The sequence below is a fragment of the Polypterus senegalus genome, chromosome 11 (genome assembly GCF_016835505.1).
Source record: "Polypterus senegalus isolate Bchr_013 chromosome 11, ASM1683550v1, whole genome shotgun sequence".
NCBI classification, from domain to species: Eukaryota; Metazoa; Chordata; class Cladistia; order Polypteriformes; family Polypteridae; genus Polypterus; species Polypterus senegalus.
In genome coordinates this window covers 72,786,811-72,802,142 of record NC_053164.1, presented here as the reverse complement: position 1 = coordinate 72,802,142, position 15,332 = coordinate 72,786,811, and the positions used below count along the sequence as shown (strand labels likewise).

The following is a 15,332-nucleotide window of genomic DNA, read 5'->3' as shown; positions in this document are numbered from 1 at the left end:
TTTCTTAACATTTCATGTCTGGGTTTATCAACAGATATACAGGTATGCACGAACATTCAAAACTGAATCTTTTGACTTCATAGTAAATTGGTATTAAATAATTATTATTCAATTTATTATTTCACAAAACTTCTGACTTCCCATTACAGTGATCAAAGGTGCATAATTGTTAACTTGTAAAACATCCTACACAGTCACACAGCATTCTCAAAGCCACTAAAACCAATTCATTGCCATACAGTCCCAGAGCCTACCCTGGCAACACTGTGCACAAGGCAGGAAGCATACAGTGCCAGTGCATCGTACGAAACACTTACACACAGCCAAGGAACAACTGAGAGACACCAATTAGTCTAACCTGTATGTCTTTGGGAATATCAGAGGAAAACCAGAGTACTAGGAGGAACACCCAATACACCCACATGGAGAACATGCAAACTCTACACGGATGACAACCAAGTCTGTGGCTCCAACCCAGGGCACAGCTTCCTTTAAGTAGCAGCACTAACTGCTGCATTATCCATCTGCATTGTCAACATCTTTAAACTATTTAGAAGCAAACATTGTTGAAATCTACCAAAGAATTTGTGAATTCACAGCAAGAAATATAATAAACATGGCAAATCAGTAAATCAACTGTTATTTAACAGGTATGCTAAACAGGAAGCTGAGATAAGGACAGACCAGAAAACGGAGAATCAAAGAAGATAATAAGAATATCCTGTATATTCCTTGATTCAACATTGAAACTAAAGGATGCACATGAGAAGACACGACAAACGTGTTCCAAAAGGTGGTCATCTCATAATCCAAAGAGTTTTCAAATCATGTGTTTTAGTCTGAAAGCCTTGGAGTGTATACGGAGCAGAATGTGTGATTTGAACAGCCCAGGGAAGCCCAGCAACTTGCCATAGTTCCAAAGCAGGTTCCAATATATCTGTACTAATAAAAGGCAAAGCCCTCACTCACTCACTCACTCACTCACTCACTCACTCACTCACTCACTCACTCACTCATCACTAATTCTCCAACTTCCCATGTAGGTAGAAAGCTGAAATTTGGCAAGCTTATTCCTTACAGCTTACTTACAAAAGTTAAGCAGGTTTCATTTCAAAATTCTACACGTAACGGTCATAATGGTCGACAATGTCCGCCATGTTGAACTTTCTTATTTATGGCCCCATCTTCACGAAATTTGGTAGGCGGCTTCCCTGCGCTAACCGAAACCGATATACGTACTTATTTCGATGGTATGACGCCACTGTCGGCCGCCATATTGAACTTTCCAACGTCACTAATTTTCCAACTTCCCGTGTAGGTAGAAGGCTGGCCCCATCTTCACGAAATTTGGTAGGTGGCTTCCCTGCACTAACCAAAACCGATGTACATACTTATTTCGGTGGTATGATGCCACTGTCGGCTGCCATATTGAACTTTCCAACGTCACTAATTCTCCAACTTCCCGTGTAGGTAGAAGGCTGAAATTTGGCAGGCTCATTCCTTACAGCTTACTTACAAAAGTTAAGCAGGTTTCATTTCGAAATTCTATGCATAACGGTCATAACGGTCAACAACGTCCGCCATGTTGAACTTTCTTATTCATGGCCCCATCTTCACGAAATTTGGTAGGCGGCTTCCCTGCGCTAACCGAAACCAATGTACGTTCTTATTTCGGTGGTATGACACCACTGTCAGCCGCCATATTGAACTTTCCAACGTCACTAATTCTCCAACTTCCCGTGTAGGTAGAAGGCTGAAATTTGGTACTTATTTCGGTGGTACGTTGCCATTGTCGGCCGCCATATTGAACTTTTCAACGGTCTTTGTTACTTATGGGCCCATCTTCAAGAAATTTCCCAACGTTAACTGAATCCTAATTATGTACATATATACGTCCATAGCCTGCAGCTTGGTCACCGTGTGATGCGGCATTGGGTTTAAACTCTCAAAAGCTGGATGTGAAGTTATCGATGAAACCGGTTGTAAACTTACAACGCTTGACAGATGCCGAATGTCTCTTCAACACAAGTCCTACAAATACTGTCGTAATTGAAACAAACCATGAAACTCAAACCGATTATGACAGCAGCAATCCAAGCTGTGAGATTTGAAACAAGATTACTGTTCACATGGCCAACTGTATGTTGCATGCTCAGAGTAAGCTCAGCGCACAGCTTGGTCATATTACAACCGGAGGGTTGAACTCACAATGTGGTATACAAAGAGATCCTTAACAAATAATTATTGGTATAGTTTCCCTCAGTTTAAAAAGGTTTAATTTTCTTCTTAATAAAAATTTTAAGGCAGTACTTCGCCGCTGCGAAGCGTGGGTATTTTGCTAGTATTCAATAAATTCAATATATACTGAATATTTCAATATAAACTGTATTTTCACTATTGGTTGGGGAGATGGCAGTTTACTACACGCTGTGAAGAAATTGTATTATATAACACAGTCCACTCTGCCTCCACATGCAAAATGGGAAAAGAAGGGAAAATCACTAGAAAACAGGTTGAAAATTCCATGCCTAAGAGCCTGTTGTGCTAATTACTTTAGCAGGGGACCAGAATTATCAGGATAAGACTCTGAAGGTCTGCCAGATGTTACGGGGAGTTGGGTCTGCCCAGGATGGTCTGGACAATATCTTGAGTCAAGGTAGTCTGGCACATGTTAGCCTAACCCAACATGAAGACACTGGTGCTATGACAAGATAAATACTACAGCAACCATAGCATAGCACAATACAAAATATGAGCATAATATTTAACTTGTAAAACACCCTACACAGTCACACAACACTTTCAAAGCCAGTAAAACCAATTCATTGTCATACAGTCCTAGAGCCTATCCTGGCAACACTGAGCACAAGGTGGGAAGCATACAGTGCCATTCCAATGTGAGACACACTCACATACACTCGAGGAACAACTTTGCAACACCAATGAGTCTAACCTGCATTACTTTGGGAATGTCAGAGGAAAACCAGAGTACCAGGAGGAATACCCAATACACCCACATGGAGAACATGGAAACTCTACACGGGTGACAACCAAGTCTGTGGCTCCAACCCAGGACACAGCTCATAGCTAATAGCTGCCTGACTTTTTGTGTTTATTTGATTAGAAATTAGAAACCAATTACAGCAAATATAGTGAGAGTAGCACAGCTAAGAGAGACATTCTGCCTTTGATTATACACATCTGAAGTAGCAGACAGAAGTCAGATGAGCACTTGCTCACTTAGGCAGGGCAGTTCCTTTAACTCTACGGGACAGATGTTTGCTTTCAGACTCAGAGGTCTCCAAGTTCATGACCAGCCTCCCTGTGTAAGGATACAAAATTGATGGGAGTGTAGCTCTGAGTGATTTCCTTCCAGCAACAGCAACTTGTTTAATAATATTAGCAGAACAGGTATAACAATCATTACTAAAGTTTTATTTGTTTGTTATTATGATTGTTCCATCCCTATGATCACTCCTGCCTGAAATATCTGTGTCATGCAAAATTCAATACAGCAAGAAAGCTTTGGCTCAACTCCACTTGCACCTACAGCTGGGTCATTAGGTTATAGGAGACTCAACTTATGGCAAATATGAACAAGTAGATAAAAACTCTACAAGTTTCCTTTTCATCTGGTATATTCCATTTTTTGCTAATAAAAGAGGCACATAAACTAGTTTTGACACAAATGAATGCATAGTAGGCGTTGCTACGGAATAGTATGCAACAGTACAGACTTTGTCACCTTTTTCAATCAGTTTGTGCTTTTTTTTTTTTTTGCTCATCATGTAATGTAAATAGTGGTGCACACTGCCATGCAATAAACTCCATCACAAATAAGATGCCAGATTGGCAGCTGGAAATTTAGCTAGTTGTAGATCTTGCTGTTTGTAATTGCGAACATCTATGTGTCCCAGCCATGTTGTCTCACGGAGTAAGCTGGGAGTGGAGAGCAATAATCTGAGCAATCCCTCAGCAGAGACAGTACGTGTCTCACAGTCATCAGCTAGTGATGGAGTTTTGTGCCGTCGTTATACCTTTTATCAACTAATAATTTGTCATTATTAAAACCAGCAAGATGTTTAAGCATAAAGTCCACATACTGTACATACATGTCGTTCAGCTTAGTTTGAATTATTTCAGATTATTTCTGTTTTGTGATTTAAAATAAAGTAATATTGCTTCACCATCATTTTACCAATCACTCTGAAACATTTCTATCTATAATAATGTTTTACGCATTTCTGATTAATTTTTCATTATGGCACATTTTCAGACACTGACTTATATGCAAAACTGGATTTAGAGCAGTGGTAGTTATTGAATAGTTGTGCACCATTTTCTGTACTTAACTACTGAATGCAAAACCCATAAAAAATGCTGAAATGTAAAGTCCAAACTTCTTCATAACCGGCACTCGAGGCCACACCACTCTGTAAATGACAGTTTGTTTGAGACTTCACAAGGTTTAAGATGATTTTATTATTCTTCTTCTGTCTTTTGCATCACTTCACTCTGGAGTATCATGTACTGAATGCATTAATCAATTAGGATAAAATCAGCTCACTGAACTGTCACATAAAATGCGTAGTGTTTACCTGATTCTCATACCGATTTCTAGCAAAAATACTGCACTGCATAAGACAAGCATTTCACTTGATTTTTAAGAATCTTCACATTTTCAAATGTATTAGTGGTTACACGATTTCAATTTACACTCACTATATACTGCAGAATGGATCCCAACATTTGTGACAGACAATAAAAAACTAAGATTGCATCAGATAACACATTATAACATTCTTGATCCTGTTTAATCAAATGAGGGTTGGTGGGACAGAGCCTTTGGCATTGAGTGGAAGGCATATACCAACACTGGATAGTTCATCAATCCACCAATTAGCTTAAAACTGAAAATCACCCCAAAATGTGTCTTTTTGTTAAGACAGGAAAACGAGGTATCTCAGGGACATGAGGAAAACTTTCAAAATCCATATAGACAGCAGTCAGACATACTCTAAGATTCAAAATCATTATATTGGATCTATAAGGCACCTGCACTAAATGCTGCACCATCATTCCACCACATCAGATATGTTAAAATTAAAGATTATAATTGAATGTGCATTTTTTCTAAGTTTAAAGAAAATTTTGTCACATTCTACTGACCATCCAGTAATAAACGTGATGTGGAATCCCACCTATCTTTTATACGTTAAAAGCAGCTATTATGGACAGCACTGTATAAAACAAAGAGCCAAATGTGGGGTACTTTATATGACATATGATGAGGAGCCATGCCTAAATGTGTCTGTTAGTGCAAGCTAAGTAACACACACTACAAGGCAGAGGTGTAGCCCTTTGGTGAATTTTGGTTTGAAAGTATATTTTAATAACAATTTCCATTGACTGGCCATACACAGAATTATGATTCATGTACTTTCTCATCCTTCCTGCTACAATCACTGGATACTGATGTCTGCCAAGATAAGATATCACTATTTGTGATATTAAACAAGAAAAGGTGGAAATATAAAACAGATGGATGAATGTACACTTTCTTACATTTTTAGCCTAATCCCATGGCCTGAGTTAGAATCAGATCTGAACATGGGATTTCAGCTTGTGCTCCTGTCTTTCCTGTCAGTTTAAACTCTCACCTTAGGCACATTCACCTCAGGTGTGTGTGTGTGCTGAAAGAAACAATTCATAAATTCTTTAATGTAAACAAATCCACTTAATCCAGTAGAGAGTTGTAGGGGACTGGAGCCTATCCAAGTAGTAATGTGCACAGGTGGTACCCACCCGCTCTTCTAGTGCATGTTACATTCATCCAAATGAGGCCAATTTAGTGTTACTATCTAAAACATACATCTTTGAAAGGAAAAAAGTTGGAATATCCAACCATCGGAAATTTGGGAAAACATATGGTGGGCAGACTGACATCTGCAGATAAGACTCTGAAGCTCTGAGACTCTGCCCACCGTGCTCTGCACATATCAGTAAATTAATGTTTATTTTAATCTTGCAAATAATTGCATGCTCTGTTGCTATTTGCTATACAGTGGGAACAAGATTACAGTAGAGTATCAAAGAAAGAGACTTATCACATAACATGACATTTTCAACCCTGGTTGATCTATTTCAGGGCCATTGTGGAGGAGCCTACCCTGCCAGCACTTAGTGTTATACTCTACTTATTTCAGTATTACCTTGATGAAATATGGAAAACAGGTACAGTATGTGCATACTACATATGTAAGCATTAGGGTGTGTTTTTATATACGATAAATATTATACCGTGTAAATAACATTTTAGAAGAATAGCTGGCCTTTTGAAATCATATAAATTTTAAAGTATTTTAATTTAGAGTAATACTATTTGCTTTCTATAAATACTTTTGGAAATGCATTTTAAGAGCTTTTTCTAAATCAATGTTCACCTTTTTTCCTACACGTTCAGTTCCAAATTGAGCTGTGCCACAGTTATTGCTTTTCCAACACATTCATTAAATAAAAGGTTGAATGAAGAGCACTGGTTGCGAGTTCTGCACTCACTTGAGTTTGTGTGTTTATCCACAAAAAGGTAAAACTTCCACTGACATTCATACAAACATGGGGAGAATAAACACGCTCGGCTGACAGGATAGATAGATAGATAGATAGATAGATAGATAGATAGATAGATAGATAGATAGATAGATAGATAGATAGATAGATAGATAGATAGATAGATGTCTGAAATTGACTTTGGCATTCAAGAGAGCAACATTCACCTTTTGTACACCATGCTACTGTGTGTAGTGCTGGAACATTTAGTGTATGAGAGTAAATGTCACAGAAAATTCTAAATAAGTTTCAGTTTATATTAAGATAAGGATTACAGCAAAATGACTGATATGCTCAAGTCCACAGATTGCAGACCATACCAACATTTTTTAAGTTCCTTTGCAGCGTCTGTCTGAGAAGTGCGTCATCTACATGACTGTCACTGTCACCTGTGAGTACTGCCTTGTGTCACTGTGTAAGTGCATTTCAGTTGGGGATCAAGTTTAAGGGTGTCAAAGATAAATAAAAAAATGAGGGAACAAGGATGTCATATGGATTATTCACATGAGAAAATGTCCTCACAAAGACCACTTTAAAACAACAAGACATTTTAAAGATATACCCAGATGCAATGTCTTTTTAAAGACCACTTGGTTTTATATAAAAAGAAAATGCTGTCAACTTGTATAATTTGCAGAAGTTGCCAAAAAAGTTTTCCACCATCTCCGGAAGGGGGTTCTTCCATGGGCACTAAAATGCAAACTTGATGGCAGGTATATTTTTTTTTTTTCCAGTGTCTGCAAATTTTACTTTCTTTTCACAAGCGGAAATGCAATAGTGATGAATAAAGTCCAAACACCAACAAATTGTGAGACAGAAACACAGAAATTTGCTGTGCTGTGCCTCCTTGACTGCCACAAAAACTTGCATTGTCAAGATGTTAAGAATTTAAAACACAATATACATGCATTCTAACCTCTCTAGCTGGTAGATATGGTGCTGTTATTATTTAGCTATTATACTATATGCATATGAATGTATTGTTCAGCATTGCTGCATATCATAACATTCTCAGACTAGCACAATACAATTTTTGGTGACATAGCTTCACTTTACTCACTTTCTCAGTATCCATTATAATAGTTTAAAGTGTCACCAGCTGCACATTTTTAGAAGTCTACATGAAATATATATATAGTATGCATTGTATTTAACAAGCTGAGATGGGCATGTCGATCCTCTCTTCAGGTCGCTTCTTTGACTCCTTGTATCAGCACACATCCCTGATGAAGTCCTCTACTCCTTCCCTCCACCTCAGGTCTGCCAGGGAACAGTGTCTGGTGATGATGCCACCTCTGTGTGGTATCAAGTCTCAATCCAGACTCACTTCCTGTGTAGTTCCTAGTTGGTGAAATGAACTACCCACCTCCATCTGAACTGCTGACTCCCTCAATGTATGTACGCGCCATTGTAAAGGGGGGGCTGAACGCACCCCAGGGAGATACGGCCACTCCTCCGAAATCCCATCTTAAACGGTGTCACAATGAGAAACAAATAGTTTTTTTTTACCTCCTCTTTGCTCGATCAGCTGCTGGCTTGCTGCTGCTGCTGTGCCGCATGATCTGCATTTCGTGTGGCGCTTCGAACATTTAAAAGCCTGTACAGCACAAACACTATGCAATCTCTTTTCACTGTTCCGTTATTTCACAGAGTAATATATTCCTTTTGTTTGCACTAATGCGATCTTTACTCTCATTTTTTTGAGACTTTCGTATTTTCCTACTTCCATTATCTCTAATCTTCTCTGCATGTTTAGCATGGGACTTGCTTCCAAAGGTTGTAAGTATGACGTGACTTGTATGTCTCGCAGGACGTGAAAGTGTCTCTCTGCCTCTCATCCAAAGATCACGTCTCGTCACAGGAAAAAAGTCTTGTATCGTCACAAGATTTTCAAGATTTGTTTTTATAATAGCGAGATATATATAGTGTATATATGCATATTTTTTATATATACAGGCACATACCCCAGATTGATGCACTGACTGACCAAAAGGAATTCTGGGCTATATGTCAAAAACCTAAGAAAAATGGCTTTCTCTAATGGGTTAGTCTCGTGGCCCTTTAATTGTTAACAAAACTGGAGAAAATGGCAATGATATTTTGTATTTAAAAGTGTAAAAGGTCAGTCTTATCGCTAATCTGTGGTGATTGTAGAATAGTGCACATTAAGTGCTATCTATCTATCTATCTATCTATCTATCTATCTATCTATCTATCTATCTATCTATCTACAGTATCTGTGGTTCAAATCCTGTTTGTATGCCTTATTTATGTACCTCATTAGTATATAAATTTCTCTCATCTTGCATTATATGTGCAGTCATTATAACTGTTATCCATTCCACAAGAAAAAAAGCTTGTAAAACGCAATACTTAAGTACCTCTAGTACTGTAAAGAATATACTACATGTCTGTATGTGCAACTGTGTATACATATGCATATATGGTTTGTGTGGTTTACTTTAAATTTATTTGTAAACGTGTGCAATATTCTGCATTATATAATTATACTGTAATAAATGCAAGTTAAAACCATTCTCAGCAAAGTCAGGTGCAAGAGTGGAATCAACCAAGGCCACTACACCAATTCATTACAATACCCCGTCTCACACACACCAATATGGAGTCAGTTTAGAGTTACCATCTAACCTAAAGCACTAACCTTTGGGATGTGGACAGAAAGCAGGAGCAAGATGCATGCTGACATGAGGAGAATAACACAGACACAAAGCAGGCATGGGATACTAATGCAGGATGGAATGCTAACAACAGTATTGCCATGGCACCTACTTTAATCATTATCAATAACCAAATTAGACATAATTGCAAATATACAGTAAGAATGCATTTTGAACGAAGAAAAAGTTTAACAAGTCTCATTAGATTCACAGCATACTGATGGGTCTTGGCAAATACTGTTCTTTATTTTATCACCTTAGAAAGAATAATGATTTTGCCATTGCTGTATTCACATATTTACATTTTAGCTGCCGACAATGAATTAGATTAAGCAGGTTTTATTATGTAAGGTTATGAAAATATGTTGCCAAAAAGTGTAGGGGTCCACAAGCTTTTCTTTATTTTTGTTCGCTTATTGCCCTGAGTAATATGTTCAATTCTTTATTTCAGTTTGTGTTTAATTAGTCTGTTCTTTGCCCTTTTGTACACATATAACAGAATCAGCGGTTTTACATGGCCCACAGTGTATAAGAGAATAACAGAGGGGTGGTGTACGTGATTCTCTTCGCCTTGTTTGTGTGATCATGACAACATTTCTCTGTATTGCGAATGTTAGTTCCGAGGCGCCGATGGACTCAGTTATTGTTTGGACTGTCAGTGGACGGACGGACAGACGGACGGACTCTTTTGCTTACATGATAGTAAAGAAGTTTTGATTTTTTTTTCTTGTCCTCCTGTGTATCTGTGTCTATGTGTACTTTAGTGATTAGCAAAGCAATTATGGCTTGAATTATGAATGTCACTTTTGGGCATGTTTTTGAGCATTGTGATCGTGCATTAACCCACACGAGAAGCCTTTTGTTTTTTGCCTTCACGTATATAGCCGACTACATTAGCATCAGCTTATACAATACGTCTGGCAGGCTTAAACGGAGCCTGTAACAATGGGCACATGACTCGCTGCGAATCCTATTCACTTGCTCTGCCCCTCCTCACAAAGAGCAGCGATCATTGTTGGTGCTGCAGCGTCCTCGGCTTCACGTATTGCGGTGATTTCAGATCCCACTGTGGCAGGCTGACCGGGCGTCCAGTGTGGCCCTGCGGGACTAAAGAGGAAGAAGGAGCCCGGCGTACAGTATATTGTGCCTGAGACAGGGGCCCGGAGAGCCGCCTTCTTGGGACATGAAAAAGGACGGGGCATCTGGCCAAAGTGTAAACTGCATCCTGGGGGTTCGGGATTGTGTGCTGTGTCGGTGATAATAAATACGCGATTTAACTCGAAATCCTCTACAAATATAGACTTCGTGATGTGCAGACAGACCTCAAAACTGCTCTGAGATCCCCAGTTTCACTTTATTTAATCTGACAGACGAACTGAAGAAATGGGTCGCTCTCCTTGATTTCGATTACCGTAGAAATGCTTGACAGTGGCTACAACATACTGTATGAGAGCGTTGATTATAAAAATGATCAAATATCTTTATTTACACAGCGTAAAACATCACTGAATTAAAAACAGCGTCGTCATCTGATAGTATCAAAAACTTAACAACTCCTCAATTGCATTTATTGCTTCCATTTTCCTTATAACGTTGTACAGTAGGATGAAACAGAATAATTATAAAAATACACAAATAATCACAATACGAGTTCGTCGATTTTAATTGAACTCGCTTATCTACTAGCGGTGGCTGGTCCTATCCCGCCTCGAAGCACATCTGGATATGGCAGCACGACACGCTCACGCACACTCCCACCCGGACCAATTTAGTATCGCAGATCAAACGAGCTCAGTGTCTTGGGACTTTGGGAGGAACCCCACATTAACATATACGTGACATGCAAACTCTCTACATAAGTCAGGAATCCAATCGGGGTCCAAGCGCTGTGAGGAGGCAACGTCACCTGCCGTACTAGCTTGCTGACAACCAATAGCACTGCCAATAGTAACTACTGATAATTTGTGATATACTGTAGTGCATCAACTACTGCAAAGAAGTAACCGACCATCATGCAAATAAAATAAAGAAAAAAAAAAACAAGTTCATACGTCGCAATATCTATTTTTATTTTAAAAGCCAAGTTTAAATTCAAGGCGCAATGTAACTGCAGCATCCATCACACCTTCATATATTAGATAAGGCTAACAGCGGGTGTGGATTACATACCTGCCTGCAAGATTAATGTAGTTATTTGTGATGCTTTTTACATGGACACGTCACAGTATTTAATGTCTAAAAAGGCTTAGATGCTCACCTGTTACTTGACAAAGCTGTGAGATCCAACTCAATGCAAGCAGTCCGGCGCACCAGAAGCAAAGCCGCTGCAGCAGGGAGCGCTGCCTCCTCCTGAACAGCTTGTTCATGTTGCACGGCTCTCGACGCTTTAGAACATCCTTTCTTAAAAACTTCAAGCTCTTCTCTCTGCTTGCACCCAACGTTCCCGTGTATTTGTTCACCCTGTGCGCTTCAGCTGTGGGCTGCGGTTTGTCGAACCCCTACAGCATCCCGCAGCTCCATTCGCCTCTTCCTATCCGCTCGCCAGTCTCCATCCAGCTGTTGTGAGGAGGCGGGGGATTGATCGAATGAGTGGAAGGAGGGGAGAGTACCGGTACCTCACCGGTCAGCTCGGGATCGTGCAGATACGATCAGAGGCTATTAGAGGAGAAAGCCGTAGACGACGAGAGCCAGTGAGCAATGGAGAGGCAGAGAGAAGAGACCGCTAGATGAGAGATCGCTGAACAGACTGTGCGCTTTGTGCGATCCTGAATCCACTCAGGTCAAAGGGGGGCCGGGGGGAATCAGGGGGAGGGGTGATTTTAAAGGGGTAGCGCGGGGTTTCCCACGTGAAAATATAGATATGCCTCAAGTACTCCGCGAAGAAATTTTATATTTAGCTGGAGTGTATTCTTAGAACGTCTATTCGTCAAAAATAAATTAGATGAATTATTTTCCCTTCGAATGTCTCCATGATATATAACTGCTGCAGTTTATATTTCCGCTGCCTTTAAAGTAGATCAACGTTCCCAGTACAAACATACATAAACTTAAATTACATTATTATTATTCTTACCGCGACGTCGCTTGGTATGAAGAGGTCTCTGAAGAAGGGTGTGCTTAATATCATTTTGATTTCTACAGCAACAGTCACGAGTTTAACGAAGAAAAACGACGTTGTAAAATAGATAGGATGCAGCTAATGGCTCATCTGCCAGTCAATGTTTTACACGGAACACAAAAGAAAAACATTTACATAATTGATGTTTAGATTCTTAAATTTAGGGTCGTGGGTCGCAGAGATCTAGAGATATTAACGAGACATACTGTAAGGGGGAAGGCAGGAAGCAATCCAGTACGGAACGCTAGTGCGTTAAATGCAGACACGCAGACACAAACATTCACTTACATGCACACACACACACGCATAATATATGTACAGTGCCTATAGAAAGTATTCACCCCCTTTGGAAGTTTTCACATTTTATTGTTATACAACATTGAATTACAGTGGATTTTTTTTACACTGATTAGCAGAAAAAGACTCATTTTTATCAGAGTGGGATTAGATCTCTACCAAATGGTCAAAATTAGAAATATAAAACAGAAAATAACTGATGTCATACAGTAAGTATTCATCCCATCAAGTCAGTTTTTAATAGATGCACTTTTGGCAGCCATGACAGCATTGAGTCTGTATGCACAAGTGTGTGTGTCTGTCAGGTTTGCACATCTGGATACTTGACATTTCCTCCTCACTTTGTAAAACTGCTTTAGCTCTGTCAGGTTGCATGGTGATCATGAGTGAACAGCCTTTTTAAAGTCCAGCAAGTTTCCATTTGCATTGAAGTCTGGACTGTGACTAAGCAACTCTAGGATATTAACATTGTTTTTAAGTCGTGTAACTTTGGCTTAATGCTTGGGGTTGTTCTCTCGCTGGAAAACAAATCTCCAAAGGCACAGGTTTCTTTTGTGACTATATCAGGTTTTCCTCCAGGCTTTCCCACTATTTCGCTGCATTCATTGTACCTGAAACTATCACAAACCCTCCATCACCAAAGCATGATGCTGTCACCACCAAACTTCACAATGGGAATGGTGTATTTATGATGATATGCAGTGATTGGCTTACACCAAATACAGCATTTACTATAAGGCCCAGAAAGTTCAGTTTTGGTCTTATCAGACTACATGACTTTCTTCCAGCGAACCGTGTGTTCTGGAAAACTCTGCCGTGTGTTTATTTATTTATTTATTTATTAGAGTGGCTTTGTCTTTGCCATTCTTCCATAAAACTGAGACTGGTGGAGCACTTAGGCCACAGTTGCTGTATACAGTCTCTCAATGTAGCTTGATCTCATAGGTCTCTTGATGGCCTCCCATACTAGTCTTCTTCTTGCACCATCACTCAGGTTGTGTGGTTGGCCAGATTTACAGCTGTGCCATACTCTTTCCATTTCTTGATGACTGATTTAGCTGGACTATGAGAGACATTCAGTAACTTTGATATTTTCTTGCCTCCATCCCCTGAATGTTTATTTTCAATCATCTTTCAACAATTTGCATGGAATGGGGGTTATACTTTATTGTGTAGTTTAAGCCACCATATTGACTAACCTCAAGCTGGACTATATATATATATATATATATATATATATATATATATATATATATATATATATATATATATATATATATATATATATATATATATATATATATATACATATATATATACACATACACACATACATACACACACACACCTACTCACTTGATAATCTATAAGGAACACTATACAAATACTTTACAGGGCCTCCTTTTGCTCTGAAAACAGCCTGAGAAGTTTTCGTGGCATGGGCTCCACTAGATGCTACATCCCAAATGTGTTCTATTGGATTCAGGAACAGTAACTGGGGAGGCCAACAAAGAACACTGATCTCAATATCATATTCATGAAACCAGCATGAGACACATTTTGCTTTGTGACATGGTGAATTATCACAATGGAAGTACCCATTTCAAGATGGTTAAACTGTAGCCATGAAAGGATGCACATGGTCAATCATATTACTTTAATAGTCTGTGGCATTCCAGTGACGACTGACTGGTACTACCATATGTAAAGGTGCCAACAAAACGTTCCCCACTCCATTAAACCACCACCAGTAGCTTGTATTACTGACACAATGAATGTGGTGTGCATGGATTCATACTATTGGTATCATCCAGCCATCTGCCTCAGCAGAAATTGAGAATTAATCAGACCAAGTTACATTTTCCAGTCTTCAGCTGTCCAGTTGCAGCCTCAGCTTTCTGTTCTTGGCAGACAGGAGTGAAATCTAATGTGGTCTTCTGCTGTTGTGCATTTTGAGAAGCTTTTCTGCTCATCACAGTTGTACAGAGTGGTGATCTGAGTTACCATAGCCTTTCTGTCAGCCATTCTCTTCTGGCCTCTCTCATGAACAAGTCATTTCTGTCCACAGAACCGGCGCTCACTGGTTGTTTTTTGCAGGACTCTTGTGCATGAAAATTCCAGGAGAGCAGCAGATGCAGAAGCACTGAAGCTAGCCTGTCTGGCACCAACAATCATACCACAGTCAAAATCACTGAGATCACAATTGTTTTCACCATTTTGGTATTTGATATGAAAATTATCTGAATATTCTGACCTGTATATGCATGATATTTTGCATTGCATGCCACATGATTGACTGATTGAATAATTACACAAATAAGTATTTTTACAGATGTGAGCATACACACACACACACACACACACACTCACTCACACGCACACACTCGCACACATATATTTATAGTAAGTATTGTATACACCCACAGGGCAATGCATAGTCCCAGATCGACTTAACCTGAAGTGTTTGAAATGTGAGAAGAAACTGAAGGCGTCAGAGAAATCCCACAAGCACAAACTGAAAGCACAAACCTACAAACTCCACATAGACAGTAGGAGATTTTCTGCGATTTCCTTCTGAGTTCCTCGATCTGTGAGGCATTGTTCCACCACACCATCTTAACTGAACATTT

General features: G+C 39.3%; 1 protein-coding gene across 1 annotated transcript in view; it reads right to left on the bottom strand.

The window, feature by feature from the left end:
- The window catches only part of LOC120539192 (sodium/potassium/calcium exchanger 3-like), a 388,417-nt gene extending 376,372 nt beyond the window's left edge, over nucleotides 1-12,045 (bottom strand). Inside the window, exon 1 of the mRNA XM_039769038.1 lies at nucleotides 11,545-12,045. Within this exon, the coding sequence (XP_039624972.1) occupies nucleotides 11,545-11,653 (109 nt within the window). The 5' untranslated portion in view covers nucleotides 11,654-12,045. The remainder of the gene's footprint in view (nucleotides 1-11,544) is intronic.
- Between the last annotated feature and the right edge of the window lie 3,287 nt (nucleotides 12,046-15,332).